Source organism: Cottoperca gobio, chromosome 17 (genome assembly GCF_900634415.1).
Source record: "Cottoperca gobio chromosome 17, fCotGob3.1, whole genome shotgun sequence".
Classification (NCBI taxonomy): Eukaryota; Metazoa; Chordata; class Actinopteri; order Perciformes; family Bovichtidae; genus Cottoperca; species Cottoperca gobio.
In genome coordinates this window covers 18,080,826-18,097,328 of record NC_041371.1, presented here as the reverse complement: position 1 = coordinate 18,097,328, position 16,503 = coordinate 18,080,826, and the positions used below count along the sequence as shown (strand labels likewise).

Below are 16,503 nucleotides of genomic sequence, written 5' to 3'. Positions count from 1 at the left end.
GTAGCTTTGAATACAAATCAGATGTGAAATGAGCTCAGTCTCCAAATTTGAACAATCTAAATCTGAGTTCATTATATACTGGAGTGTTGGAGCACTAGAAATGTATGACACCTGAACATTAAAGCCATATGTGATTGTTGAACATATTTCATAACTATGAGCATTAATCTGATGCTATAACAGGCTTTACTCTTCCGGGAAGGCTTTCCACCAGATTTTGTGAACCAATGCATTAAACCTGCATTATCTTTAATAGCCAGCAGGGGGCGACTCCATTGGTTACAAAAATAAGTCCGATTGTATAGAAGTCTATGAGAAATTAACCTACTTCTCACATGATTTATTTCTTCATTAAACATTTTCCCAATGAGTGTATGTTCTCATTGGCTTGTTTCAAGTCTTCTTCAACACAGCATGATGCTCATTTTGTAAATGATGGTCCCATTTAGAATAAAATAAACGAGCTGGTTTGGGTTTGGCTATAACTTTGTTTTCAGTTCATTTTAACATTTTGGTCCGCCTAAGAATGTCTTGTACAGCGTTTGATGTACTTCAAACGCTATCTTGTCACTTGTGTTTTTAAAAAAATGGCGACGGCCAAAATGTCAAACTCAAGGCTTCAAAACGGCAGTCCACAAACCAATGGGTGACGTCAAGGTGACTACTTCTACTTCTTTTTTACAGTCTATGGTTCTTCGACAATACCAACATCAATCATTTTCTTTATGTTGAAGAAGAAAAGGACCTTCCCCACAGCTGTAAGCACACTTTTGGTTCAAATCTAATTGTATGCTCTTGCATTTAAGAAAACGTGGTTTTAAATCTTAAGTATTTTCTATGACACTGACTTCAAATTTAAAGTTTGGTGGAGAAAAAACCTTGTTAAAGGTCCAGTGTCTAGGATTTAGTGGCATCTAGCAGTGAGATTGCAGATTGAATCCAATTGAATGTAGTATAGCAAGATGAGGAGTGTAGAGGATGCTGCCAATCCAGTGAAACCTCAGAAAGCAGCAATATTTCAGGGGAAGTGGCCTGGTCAGCCTGATGAGTCCTTTGTTATTAACATGATTTAATTGGTATATTCCTGAATGCTCACTTATCTGTGCGTATTTGCGTATGATTTGAATATTACTCTATGGATTGTCTTTTGTTTTTGTGTGTTATTCCATGTGAATGTGTGTGCATGTATGGGGGGAGTAGGTATTGACAGATGGCCTGCTCTCTGTGAACAGAGAGGAGCTGCTTAATCGAGAGAAAGAAGAAGGGGGAGAGGGAGGGAGAGAGTTGGCACTGGCCTGAGTTGCTCTGCCTTTATTTGACATAGAGATGTATTTACTTGGTCACAGTTTTCCTCCTGAATCGCTCCATAACACTCCTAATCAATATCCATTCCTTGTTTGTACTACTTTGCTTTGAAAGATTAGCCTCCCCCCCCCCTCTCTGCTGTTGTTTCCATTCTTCCTCCTCATCCCTAAATCAGACAGTGACAGGTGGTGGAGCCGCCTTCCACGCCAATGGCTCCCTGCCCTCCTCCTTTCTCCGCTCCCTGTCTTCTCCTGTGCTCCGTCAAACAGAAAGAGTGCCAAGGCTCTCCCCATGAATTTCCTGCTCCAGGGTTTGATCCAATACAACTTGGCTGCTTGAGACATGTGAATTTTTTAGATGACTGAAATTCAATTGAGGGCAGGGATTTACCTTTGGGGCTGTGGATGTAGGGCAAATGCATCCACCTACTCACACTATACAGACAGACGTGCAGTCCAAAGCTACAGGGCAGATGGGTTATGTAGTGGGAATAACATGTTTTCATATTGATTTAGTCACCGGTATTTATGGCTTCAGAGGGCTATTTTCAGTTGAAATTCAACTTGATTGTGTTTGCAGTTCTATAAGTCAGAACACAATAGAAAGTTATGGATTAAAGCCTCAAATAGAATTTCACCAATTCCCTCTGAGCGTGTTTACAGTTAAGTCAAGTGAAAAGCTTCTGAGCTCAAGGCTGTAAAACAGTGAACAGAAATACATTGTTGAAACAGTTGTGTTGAGATTGCATTTGAAGGTTACAGTCACAGTGTGTGTTTCGCTACCAGAAACCCATATGGATATAAAAATAATTGTTACTGTAAGTCTTCTCTGGGTCTCCATTTTATCGACAGAGAATAGGACTTTGACTGGCATAACACTCTGGAGTCTGGTCTCAGGTTTCTGTCTTTGTGAGAAAAATAGTTTGTATTGATTGTGCTGGTCCAACATAAGATAAAATGTATTTTGTTTTAACCTTTTCAACCCCACTGACCTGCTAAATCCACAGAACCTAAAAACTTTAAGTACAGCAGAGATGCCGAGGCTTTCAAAAATCTAAATTGGTATGATGTATTACGTTATGGGAAACGTGTGAGCAACACTTCTAATGTTTTCCATTTGATGAAATGTTCCAGACATAAAAACAACCAGAGTGGGAAAATATTTCTGTATCTAACTCAAGAGTTATTTTAAGGGAATTTTAAAGCAGTATTGATAGATTTTTAACAATAGAATATGCTGTAAACATTTGGCAAGCAGTTGCCTATTAACACATCTTATTTACCCTCCTTTTTGGAGAACTCCAGAGGGACACATCTGGCTCTTAAGCAGCTACATTTTTCACTAAAAGGTAATTTGGCTTATTTTTCATATAGATATTTATTGGGTGCAGCTTTAAGAGGAGTATGAGGATCACATTGCAAAAGGTTGATGTTCTTTTTTCTGAACAAAGACAATGAGTCATATAAAAAGCTACTGTTTGTGACACGAATGGTGCATACTTAATCCTCATGACCACAGGCTTCATAAAATCCTAAATTGGATTGCATTTTACTCTGCAGTTCACAACCACAGGGAATTAATTTATCTAAACCCTGAACCATATGGCAAAGTCCCTGTGTCTAATATCACTCACCAAATTAGCAGACCCTTTCAATGATAATTAATAAGGTCAACAAATGATCAGCTGGGAGGGATTTAGACACGCGGGATCAGTTAATATGATGACTTTGGTGGAGATTTTATAGCCAGGAGAACCTTCCCATGACCTATTTTACACCCGTGAACCACCTTCAGTTAAATGTAAACGTGTCTGATAGAGTCAGGGGGAGAAAGCGAGAGGAGACAAAGACGGACCTCTGCAGTTCCAAGCTGCCGTTTCTGCTGGAGCCACTCGGCTAATTGAACCTCTGTGACAGGAAGCCCCGGTGGGATGTTTCGTGGTCACTGATAAAAGGGTCATGAGATTCAAAGTGAAGCGTGTCGTGTGTAAAGTCAAGTTGCGCAAAGCCTCTTCCGCGTCCTCTCATGGGACAGTGATAAAAACCCCAGTGCCGCCTGCCTGGCATTGGCACTGATGTCCTTTCATTGGCTAAACTCCAGCGCAACAAAACAAGGACTTGAGGAGGAATCTGAGTTTTGTTTAAAGCAGGCGTTGCTTTAGGACTTTCTCGTTGTCCACCATTTAGACGGACAGGCTCGTCAGTGATTTAAATGTTCATGTTTTAATGATAATAAGACATTATCCCCCTTTTTTCATATATGTACATACGCTATACACTTTTTATTATTGTTTTAACTAAATTGTATATAATACTCTTTTTTATATTTAATATTTCTTATTTGACTGCTGAGCTGACATGCTGTTTTACCGATCGCCTTGTGTTAACCTACATTTGACAAATAAAACTTGAAACTTATTTAATATCATGTCATTTAAAATAATTAATATACAGAACAAGCTCATAGATTATGCATTTAGAAGGACATGGAGAGAAAACATGAATAGACCAACCATGTGGTCACTTTTCATGTCAACACCACACAAAGTAGATCAATGATTTTTTCTTGGCCATGCTTGTGCTTGGACGCTTTTTCCGCCATGTGCGATGCTAACATCTGAATGGCACACTTTACAAAAAGCAAGAGTTTGCCCGACTCTGCTTTTAATAAATAAGGGAAGGTCTCCTCCCATTTGTCTAGTTACTTGCATAAAGTTTAAGCCTTTTAGCCAACTGCGTCTCCATCTATCTCCTGTTCACTGTGACTCTCATCCATGTTTTCGTCTTCTTCTGTGTTATTGTTCCTGTTTTCTTCTTCTGTGTGTTTACTGGCGGATAATGTTTTTCAGCTAAAGTTAAACATAATACTCCCACCTGCTCTACCGGAGGCCACTTAACTACTGTACACTTTTTTTAATTAGGCCTATTTGTATTTTTGAAAGGTTAAAAATATGGGATAATTACGGGAACATATTTAAACGAGAGGACAGCGGCATAGAAGGAAAAATACGGGATAATCCCGGGAAAAACAGGAGGGTTGACAGGTATGCATAGTAAATTTTAGTTTTGCATATTTGCCTCGGACATACGACTTCTCATGGCCCTTTAAATTTTGTTCTGGCGGCTGAACCCACAGCTCTCTGCTGCCACAATTACTAGTGCTACGTCAGCCAAACCTTTCTCCCAGGGAAGTGATCCTGGGATTTCCTGATCCTGCAAGCACTTGTTGACCGGGAGGAAATGCCTGCACCCCTCTGTGACCCGTAGTTGTCCCAGACGCGCTCTAAAGCCTCCAGTCTGTAGATCTATAACAAACTCTAAATTACTTAAAGTTACAGTAGAACGCCCTCAGTGTTGTAATCTGTCAAAATAAAGGATAGCCTTCAGAATTTCCCTTCCCCAGCTGTAAAACAAATTCAGTCAATGACAGAAAATACTTGGTTAGCGGTACCTCTGGTTCAAGGGCAAATATTTAATTTGTTAATGGCATGTAAAGGATCCTGCATGATCCATAGCTACCTGACATCCCACACCTATTCAGCTGTCATTGGACCTTTACTTTATGTGTGCAGTACTACTCTGGGTGGTGTTGTCTTTCTCATGTGTGTGTGTGTGTGTGTGCTTGTTTCCCCAGGACCTGTCCACCCTACAGTGTGATGTGTGTATCCTGGTCTTCTCAGTGACTGACAGGCGAAGTTTCCACCGCACCGCCCAGCTCCGCCTCCTCCTCAGGGAGTCCCAGCCACACACTCCAATCATCCTGGTGGGCAACAAGAGCGACCTTGTGCGCTCCCGTGAAATCAGCTCAGAGGGTAAGTACAGTGTTTGTAATGCATACCTGTCATACATGCATGCCCATACATTGCAGAACCCATCCCCCGAACAGCCATTGTCCAATCCTAGGATCCTCTCTACGTCAAGCTATGGATTTATCTCAGTATTTTAATTATAAATTGTGGTGTCTTTTTTTAGCCTTTTCAAAACAAAAACACAAGCAACTAAATACCGTGTAAATATTTGAAATATGGCCAAAAAACATGTTTGGTGAGGTCACACTGACCTTGATATTTGACCTTTGATTTCTAATTTCAAAGAAGTGAATCTTTGAGTCCAAGTGGACATTTATGACAAATTTCAAGAAGTTCTCTCAACGCGTTCCTCAGAAATCATGTTCATGTGAATTGGACAGACATGAGGTCAAGGGACCTTAACCTTTGACCACCATGTCATTGAGTCCATTGAGTCAAGTGTTAGCTTGTCCGGCTAACCTGCTTACTATCTAAAAGAACAAACCTAACCCAATGTTACGTCCATGACCAAAACAACATTTTTGTGGCGCATACACACATCACATCAGCATGTTCACTGTGTAGTTTGTTTCCCTTCTCAATGGAAGCTCATCCTCGGTGCTATGTTAGCAGGTCTGCCTTTCACTTTAGCAACATGGGTTTTCACCAAACACACTTATTAATTTATATCCCTAAATTAACATTGTAACATTGGATGTGAACCATACGATTTGAAAATACAAACAAATAAAGCATAAATCCAAACTCTGTCTTGCTTGTCCAAGTCTGTTGCAGGAGTAATGGAATAGCTAGGAATAACTAGCCCTTGGACTCCCCTCTTTCGGCGAAGTGAAAAACTTCTAATGGTAGAGCTGCCACCGTTATCATTGAGAACTGAAGGCCTGACAGGCAAAGCAAAGGTAACCGAAGAGGGCAGGGAGCTTAGCAAACACTTAGTTTCTGTCTGCCAGCAATGATGAACAAATGGGAGGATGATGCAAGAGACGAAACACACAAGAAAGATTTGAAACCCTCTTGTTCGCTTCTTTTTAATGCCTTTCCAAATGGAAAATCTAAAATGGAAAAGTTCATGTAATTACAGTAAACTGGTAGATCTTGATGCTTTTTTACTGCTGGTTATAATGGATATGTGGGTCTATGTGTAGTTAGACACACACACACACTTGGACACATTTTCCCCTGGAGAACAATGGCAGTGTGTTTTGTGCAATTACTCATCCAACCCTTATCAACCCTCTTTTCTGTCTTAGCTCATCTGTCTCTCTGCCCTGCATTTTACCATAAATCCTCCTCCAAGCCAACATCAGTCTCCATTAGAAAGACTCTCTGCCTCGGGGGATCTATCTTCCAATTCCAACACTGCTAACAATATCAAGGGATAAATGCTCTGTTGGTAAATTCCTTGCGGGAAGAAACTTCTATCATCTCTTATTGTTGTTAAGAGGCAGAAATAAAGACTGACTATATTTACCCCCATGGCTTTTCTATGTTATATTGTTTGAGACTAGAATTGCACTGAGTGTAATTAACCTGTTTGACAATGATGAACAGTACAATTATTCAATGTGAGAAAATAAAATAAATCTACAAATTAACCAAAGTTGGGTACAAATATGAACACAAAGTCATGGATTACAAAGTCACAAAGTGTCAAACCTTCATTGATTAAAAAATGTAAAAAAAAGAACTATTTCCCACTCCTTTCTTCAATGATTAGTTACAGCGACGTGGCTAGCTAATGCTAGCAGTGACACAATCAGTCAGTCGGTCGTTTGGTCCACATTTGGTCCAGTTTAACAAATGGATTTTATGAAATGTGGCTGTAGGAGAGGATGAATCTTAATGAATTTGATGCTCTCTGATTTTAATAGACGCACCAGCAGGTTGACATGGTTTTTGAGGGAAATGTCTTGACAACTGTTGGATGGATTGCGATAAAACAGTTGACAAATTGTAATCACTTTGGTGGTCTTTTCATCTAATGCCATCATCAGAACAAAATGTTAATTTGTCCAAGACTTTGGTTAATGACCAAATAACCAAAATCCCATCACCCAACGCAGCGCAGTGAACTAATAAACAAACGTAAGCAAGCTAACTCTCTAAACTGCCTGCTAAACGTTAGCATGTTAGCATTGTCATGGGGAGCACAATAGCATGCTGACATTAGTGTTTAGCTGTGTTTCACTTGCATATGTCTTCAGATAGTATAATATGACAGACATACATCGTCCAGCTGTCATATTACATTAAATGATGTGTGTAATTCAGATGCTCCAAATGATTTCAGGTTAAATACTCCTGTGTTTTTGAAGGATAAAATGTAGATTTTCATCAAGACAAAGATTAGTTTCACACAAATCTGCCATGAGATGATTGAATATCTCACAATCACAAATGAGTATAAACAAAATAATGCCTGCTACAAAATGATCCACATTCATTAGACTAAAGGCTGTAACTGCTGCCAAAGTCGCTCCTACTAAATATGGATGGGGATGAATAATTAATGCAGCTAATTATTTTGTGTTTTACATTTGTATTCTATTTAGGTTCATGTGTGGAGATTTGTTTTTGCGTGAGAGGTGCATTTTTCGGTTGAACAAGAAATCAAGAAATCCATTCACTGTGCTTTAATGTAACAAAATAAAATAAAAACATAAAACAAAGTCCATGGAGATGAATATTTTAATAGGCATGCGTAAGTGTTGATTCACAATGCAAAGTGAATAAATCCTGAGAATCTAAGACCTCACTTTACTTTGGTAAATATCTCTGTTTAGCAGCAAGCTTTGCAGACCTTTATATATTTTGGCATGCAACACTGAAGCAAGGTCTTGGCAAAACAAATTCACTGAAGAAGAAACAGTGCTGTACTGAATCCAGTTACTGATGCTTGAAAATCTACTGAACAGAGATCAGACCACAGGACGGTTACACTTTCTCTGGACTTTGTGAGTTGGACTTTTATGTAGCACTGGCAGGCCATTGTCAGAATTTAATTAATGTTTCAAAAAACAGAAAGCAGGTGCGTTGAGTTTAGAGGGAGGAAAGAGTGACAGAACAGTTTGACTTTGATTTAAACTTGCATAGTTTATAAATTCAAAACTTTACAGCCATATCTGCGATTTCTTTGTACTCACATTATACATTTTCTTTTGTAAATGTATTCACTGTCACATAATTAAACATAAAGACTTACATCTTTTGCCTGTGTTGCAAACATTACCCAATCCTTCCCTATCTAATCCTCTGGAGTGGCTCTGTCTCTGTGTCCTTTGGGTCCTTGTTTCGTTATTTTTTTCCCAGATGGCGAATCTCTGTTGGGGATTATCTCCCCTTTACAGGACACCGCTGCTCTTACTATCTTTATGTGCGTTTGAACTCGCCATACGCACACCACTGCCTGCATGTACACAAACACAGCGAACATGCAAACAAAGCAGACGCACATCTCTCCATCTTGTCGCTGCCTGATGTCAGCGAGGATGTTTCACAGCGATAACTGTGATAAGAGGGAAGGGCGAATGGTGTGTGTATGAAGATTGTGGAACGCATTGTTTGAGAGTGTGTTGGGGGAGAGCGGGGCTGGTTTTGCTGACCTTGAAGGAACCACTTTGAGTTTTTAGACCTTCAGGCTGAGGATATTTTTACAAAAGGAGGCTATAGCTGGTGTTACATCAATGCATTGGTTTTTCCAACACACTGAGCGGATCTTCTTTAGAATATCTGTCTCTATATCTTTCTCTCGTCAGTTTGTTCTGTAGCTCTCTTATGAAAGAGAAATTGCTAAATCACCCCCTTAAACCACTGCTGCGTGTCCTGAGAGGCTTTAAAGGTAAATCGCCTCATCTGTAATCTGCAGAAATTTTCAGTGACCACAGGTAAACTCAAATAGAAGTTTAAATTATGACTCTTTTTGTACCACCGAGTGGAATGAGTTCCCGTAATGTGAAAAGGATGCTTGTTAACCCACTGAGAACACACACTCATCTCTGCAGCTCCACCATGCTTTAAGCTACTTCTTTACAAGTTAAGCTTTTTCTTTTGGTTTTGCCACTGCAGGCAAACATAGGCTGTAAGAGTGAGACACTGCTCTCACTAAACCTCCGTATAAAACCACAGCCAACACGATAGAAGAGCCAACTGAAGCACCGAAGCTGGTTTTACACCTGTTTCAATACATTGTGTGGGAGCGTGTGTAAAATGGAGAAAAAAAACACATGATGTCAGGAAGTCAGGTGGTAACAGTCATTTATCTGTTGGCTTTTTTTCAAACAAAGCATCACTTAGTACTTTTACTGAAGCATTATTGCACAAAGGTTTACTGCAGCACTTCTGAATAGGAGTAGGAGGCCGAGTAATACATGGTCAAAAAATGACATAGTGCACTACTGTAAGTTTGGGTTGCTAACTATAAATATACTATTGAAGTTTTTTGTTGTATTTTTGAAAGTATACATTCATATATTGTATTGCCTATGTTGTGTTAACCCTTTAATATTTTTGGTCTGATCCTCTGGTTTAAGATGTATGATTATGATAGTCATTTAGGCCATGTGTTTGGGGTTAAATGTATGCATATAATGGTGAGGGTTAAGAGAAACTTTAAATTCAGTGAAGGGTTCTCACAAGGACACAAGACTAGAAAAGTATGTGTGAGTGTCTGTGTTTATTGTCTGGGAGTGCAGAAACCACAGTCTGGGGTCAAATCCTGTTTGCTTTGCTTTGTTGTGCGAGGCAGCAAGTGTAAAATATGTGCTCATCTGTGCCTGCACATCGCTGTCGACTCAAGTTCATTCACGGCTTTGGTGTATTCTTAATGACACGGGTGGAAGGGGGAGGGAGGGAGGCGAGGAATGAATAATAAGACATGCCTATACTCAGCATATTCTCTCTTCATAAAAAAACAAACACCCAGGAGCAGCGATGTGGTCAGCGATATGGAAATGTGCCGTCGATGTTCCCGGGGCGCCTGACAAGGATGTTCTTATGTTCTCTCTGGACAGACCACGTATATTCTTTCTGATCTGTGAGCCTGACAGAGGGAGCTGACCGGCCTAACGTCCTCCTTAAACAACCTGGGGCCTGGCTGAGAGTGCTGAAGTCATAAAGTCTATTTATATCATGTACAGTGACACTTTTATTCTGCTGTCTCTCACTCCCCCCTTGCTACATATCTCACTCCGGCCTTTACACACACAGTGATACACACACTGTCACACTTTGGAACATGTTTATCATTCGCTCAATACGGCTGTGGTGTGGCCCTGCTCCTCGGGGCTTTGATTAATATGCACTCCTGTCTCCGTTTGCTTAGTCGGCAGTCTTTCTGTCCCCTTCCTCACCTCCTGCTCGTTCATCTCACCATCTTGCCACCTTGTCGTCTCCTTTCAGCGTCCCCTCTGTCCGTCTTTGTGACTCACATGTTTTTTCTTATTACTCTGTCTGTCTCTTCCTCCATAACTTGTTTACTTTCTCAGTCAGCACACACGTAGGGACCTTCAGATGGCCCTCTGCCTCCTCTCCTCGTTTTCCTTTCCTTTCATCTCTCCTCTCCTCATTTCCTTGCTTTTTGTGCCACTCCGCTCCTCTCGTTTCCTGCTCTGTTATCCTCATTTCTTCTTCTCTCTTCTCTCCCCTACTCATCTCCTTTCCTTATTTCCTCTCGCTCCTCTTGTTTCCTCCTCTGATCTCATTTATTCTCCTCTCCTCTTCTTCCTTTCCTTGTTTCCTCAATTCTCCTCTCCTTTCTTGTTTCTTTGTCTCCCCTCCTCGTTTTATTTCCTTTTTTCCACTCCACTCCACTTCTTGTTTTCTCCTCTAATATCCTCATCCTCTCCTCGTTTCCTTTCCTTGTTTCCTCTCTTCTCCTCTCCTTGTTTAATCCCCCCCCCACCCCGTCTCCACCTCTGCTTTCTTCTGTTGTTTCCTTGTTTCCTCTCATCTCGTCTTCTTCTCTACACTCTGTTTCCCCTTCTCATTTTGTACAGTCTCTTTTCCTCTCCTGGTTTCCTCTTCTCTCTTGTTTTATTCATCCTCCTTTCATTGTTTCCTCTCCTCTCATTTCATTTTGTTTCCAGTCCTTTGCTCTCCTCGTCTCTTTGACTCTCTCTTCTTCTGTCCTACTTTTCGTTCCTGTCCTAATGTCATCTCCTCTCCTTTCTTTCTTTCCTCTCATTTCCTCTATTCCCATTGTTTCCCCTCCCGTGCGCTCCAAAAACAATTTCCCAAACACTTTTAAAAGGTTCTGAAGATTTAGTCCAATTCGATCAGCTGTCGTAGGTATTAGGATAAGCCCTGTTGACCTGGTTTGGGATTTTGTCTTTTTTCCTCCCTCTTACCTCACTCACTATTAGGTGACACAGCTACGGGTTGACAGCTGCTGTGCGGCTGGATTATTACGCCCAGATCAAATCTAGATCTGTTTTTTGTTATACCTGTGTAACCCTGCCGTGTGGAGTTCATGCCGCGTAGACGCAGCCACATAAAAACCAGATTAACACGTCACATTGCAATGACCATAGTTCTGAATATTAGCAAGGATTTAAATAGATTTAATCAGGCACAAGTATTTAGTTAGTTATCTCCAGGTAAAGATTTTTAAACCTGGAGTTTATGGAGTTTATAGCTGATGGAGCAAACTCCATCGATGGATAAAAAAGATGAGGCCGAATGCTCAGTGAAAAGGTTAGCAAGAGGACCTTGAGTGAAGATTATCATATCTAGCCCTATAGAAACATTTTGTTATTTTACAACCTGGGTCTTTTCTGCAGATTTTACAGTGAAAATATATTAGATTAATAGAACAAAACATTAAAAAAAACATGTCTATGGCAGGGACACTTTGCGGTCATTTTGAGTTCATGCAGTGTACATTTTATAGAGTTATTATGATTACCAACAATAAACCTTTAAATAGCAATTTTTTGGACACAGCTGCCAGAAGCGCCCACTCTGAGAGAGCAGAGCAGGGGCAATCAAACAAAGCTAAAGTGTAGTGGGGAAAAACGTGATTTGAGCTGACAGTGAAGCCTATTTGTTGCCGACTGATCTGTATCTGTCAGCTTTCCTTTGACTAGGGACAAACAGTCGCTTAGAGCTGAGATACTGAGCCTTGTCAACAACACGTTTATTCATCTGTCCTTATCCAGGAGAGTCACATTGAGATAGAAACCTTCTTTTTTTATATATATATACGAGCTGCCGCAAAGAGATTTAAGCTTATACCATACAACTCACCTACAGTGGCAACATTAACCCCGTCCTTCCATCACTGTCGCTCTTTCTGGCTTCATTTATGAATGTGGATAAAGACTGATTTGCAAAAAGGAATACACAGTATGTTCATTTTGGAAACATTACAATGCAGTAAAGACTCATTAGTTCAACTGGGAATAGAGATTAAAAAGATATAAAAAAGCAGATGGAAATGTCTTCAAAAATTTTGGAAAATGCTTTTTATTTAATAACAAATAACCCTAACACAACAACTATGGAGCCAGTTGAGGTGGTTCGGGCATCTAGTAAGGATGCCACCTGGGCGCCTCCCTAGGGAGGTGTTCCAGGCACATCCAAGTGCCAGGAGACCCCGGGGAAGACCCAGGACTCGGTGGAGAGGTCTCCTCGCTGGCCTGGGAACGCCTCGGCATCCCCCAGTCAACTGTATCAAACAGTCCCGATCAGTGAATGGAGGTTGCTCCGTCACATCCTCCACATGTAAACAGATCTTTCTCCATCACAGCTGTAGCAAACGCCATCCGATAATGAAAAGTGTGACATAGTTTCAATCACCGGAAAAGGTCCTTGAGTAGGGATTGTTTCGTTTGTGTTTTTTTTACTTCCAAGTTCAAGAATGGACTTTCATGCTTATGCTTTAAGCATGACATATTAAATGTGATATAGATAATACAGCAACAAATTATAACAATGCTTTAGTTTGAAAAAAGGCCAATTGTGAAGTAGTATCCATTATAATAAATCGCAATCGCAAACATTTCACCCTCTATGACTTTTTTTTCGAGATTCAAAAGCACACTACACAGAGAGAAGATTCTGTATATTGACTTTATTTGTCACAATTTGATGCAGAAAAAGCAACAACTAAACACATAAGACTCTAAAAGAGTCTTCCCAACAGCAGCAAGTAATAATACATATTACACAGCAGCTGGGACGTTAACAGGTTGTGGATGTTTAGCTGGTTTGATGTTCCAATGTCCTTAAACTTCAAACTGCTGCATCTAATTGGCATTTGCAGCTGCCAGTGTGTGAAGCCTTAATTATATGAAATGTGCACCATATAAACATCTTGCTCTCTCTCACCAGAGGCCCAATCCAGCGCCACGATGTTCGACTCCCTTTACATGGAGCTCTCAGCCTCCCTGGACCACGGTACCAATGAGCTGTTGGAGGCCGCAGTTCGGACCGCAAGGGGCGAGTGCGTGGGCCCCGGCTGGACCGACGGCGACCCCGGGGCGGGCCGTAGAGAGAGCCTGACCAGCCGGGCCAAGCGCTTCCTGTCGGGGCTGGTACCACGCTCCTACGGTCGAGACCGGGACCGAGATCGGGGGCGCTACCGGGAAATGAGCCGCCACCGGGGCAGCAAGATCCTCCGTCAGAAGTCTCGCTCCTGCCACGACCTCAGTGCACTGTGACTCACATGCACACCCTAAGGCAAAGAGACACACTCCCATACATGTACACACAACAGATTGAAGGGTATTGGAGGAGGTGGAGGTGGAAAAGAGAGTAAAATGGAGAAAGGATCAGCAGGGACAAGAATGAGATGGAGACGAGTATTAGTAGGAAAAATAGAGGGGTGGAAGGAGAGATATTTAGCAATGGCAATGGAGGAGTCAAAGAAGGTGAAAAGGGAGAGAAAGTGGGAGAAAAAGTCAGATAGAGCCGAAATCAGCCTGGATCGTAGCAATGAACCTTTATCTTCTCCCGATCAGTGAAACGAATTTCAAGAGGGAAAGAACTCCTTTTTGAGACAAAAACAGAGCTTGATTTGCTGCTCCAGTTTCAGTGAATCAGCGAGCATTCATTGTCTGATGAGAGCAGGAGAGAAACAATTAGTAACAGTGGAGAGAGTCACATCAAGATGCTGATTGAACACTGTGGCGAATTGGGATGGATGGGGGAGTCACAAATAAACACACAAGTAGCACCCACTGATTATGTAGAGACTGATAGCAATCCAATGTATACCTATTGTGAACCTTGTTTTATAGCATGCCGAGTAGACGATCCAAGACATGACCCTGTAGGTTTTACAGTACACAATACTGAATTTACTGAACCTCAGTGGTCAATAGCTAATGCACAATCCAGCTAGTGTCTCTAGCATTGCCATCTCAAAGGCAAGACCCTTTATTTATAAAAACAAACAAAAAAAAACCTCCTTCTCTGCGCATTTTTCTAGCCATAATCTTCACACTGCATCCACCTTTTGTGTCCCGTACTGATTTTGAAGTGTTTGATAATACCAATGGCATACGTTCCTCTGTGATTTTTATACAAGAATAAAAACATCAGCGGCCTAGCCATATTTCCGCTGAATGCATCATGAGCGATCAGCACAAAGAACCCTTTACCCAAGGAGGTGGGGCGAAAGATAAAAAGGTCAAAGTGTCTATAAGGAATAAGACGTAAGCAGCGATGACCAGACTGAACTTTCCTTCAATAGACACTGAGTCAAAGAACGCTGGGATGTTCTTGAAGCACAGGAGGACAAACAAGAGAAAACCTAATCTACCTGTGGATGTTTGATGTTTTTCATTTTTCTCTTTTTACCCACTGGCATTATTATGTGTGTTGAGACTGAACTATGTGGGGGCTGGCCACACAGGTGACCCAACAGAGAACGTTCTGGAAACGTTTGGATAACGCGTTCAGCGCGGCAGCGTCACTGACACATGCTCACCCGTTTGTCACAGTCTACTAGACACTCTCGTCTTTCTGAGAATAAATTTACTTTTGTTTGACATCCTGAATGAGTGTCCTGTCCTTTTTTTATAACAACGATATGAAACGAATGTCTCATCACAGCCGTTACTAGGTTGAAGAATGGCCCGACAGGTCATGACTCGCGTCCTCCAGAGACTTTGACAGTTGTTCCATTTAGGACTAAGCAGCAAAGAGATGCAACGTAAGCGCAGTAACACATTCTGAGGTTGAAAATAGATTGTGTCATTACTTTAAGATATATACAGAACACTTATTTTGGGAGATATGTCAAGTTACCCGTTTAAAGTTGAGAATGTAAGCTGATTCTTTACTATGGTCCTCTATGGCAGTGTTTCCAACATAGGGCTACTGCATAGGGTATGTGAGATTTCTTTTAAAAGTTAATTATAGAAAATATCAGTTATGTATAGTTCAATAAAAGTTTTAATGTAAGTTCGATAAACTACATTTTATATTTAATATTCCTATTTTCCGTCTCCGTGTTATTGCAGCTCACTGTTTTAACTGTTTATCCATTACTCTAAAAAAATAACTCTACGCTATAATTAATATTTTATAATAACGATGTAACAATGACAATGTGAAAACAACATGACAATGTGAAAGGGGTGAACCTACAGTGAATTGTTACCTGAACCTGCAGATCCTCTCTGCTTTACGGAGCTTTAGTCCTATAGTGAGTATCAGATCATTGCTTAGTTCCCCGGCCCACAACGTTCCTGTTCCGGTTCACTCTCTCCGCTCTCATAGTGTTGTTTTCAGTCGCAGTAGGCAGCTGTTGATAGCTAATAAGTTCTAACAACCCACTGAACTCTACCTGCTAAGCACCAAACAGCAGACAGACACAATTAGAGACTAGCTGGTGAACACATGAAGCATTTAGCTGGTAAAGACACAGATATTTCCTTCAGGAGTCGTGTGGACCAACAAAACTAAAAGAGATTGAACATTGGACATTGAACACTCATCAGGTGGCCAGAAACAGGACTCTGAATGAATGATAATGTTGCTCCGTGGTGTCAATGTTCACAACTTGTTCCTAGACTACAACACAATGTATCCATTACTTTAGCTATTTTAATCATGTAGACTACCCATTGCTAACTATGCTAACCATTTATTAACTGAGTATCCATTCCTACTTAGCTAACTATTTAAACTATTCATACTATTACTTTAACTAACTACTTCAACCTTTTATCCATTCGCTAACTAACTTATTTGAAGCATATTTATTACTTTTAGCAAACTATTTCAACTGCTAATTGATTACTTTTAGCTAACGGTTTCAACTTCTCTGCTCACTTGCTAAGTTTTTTCACACTCAATCTCAACATGTGCAGATTTTTTTTTTTTGTCAACTTTAATTTCAGTATATTTCAGATTAAGTAAACCTACTCCACAATCTTTTGATATAG

At 40.7% G+C, this 16,503-nt stretch overlaps 1 protein-coding gene across 1 annotated transcript in view; it reads left to right on the top strand.

Moving 5' to 3' along the window:
• Positions 1-15,111, top strand: part of rem2 (RAS (RAD and GEM)-like GTP binding 2) — a 30,102-nt gene extending 14,991 nt beyond the window's left edge. The window contains exons 4-5 of the mRNA XM_029453620.1: positions 4,939-5,116; positions 13,442-15,111. Of these exons, the coding sequence (XP_029309480.1) occupies positions 4,939-5,116; positions 13,442-13,770 (507 nt within the window). The 3' untranslated portion in view covers positions 13,771-15,111. The remainder of the gene's footprint in view (positions 1-4,938; positions 5,117-13,441) is intronic.
• The last annotated feature ends 1,392 nt before the right edge of the window (positions 15,112-16,503 follow it).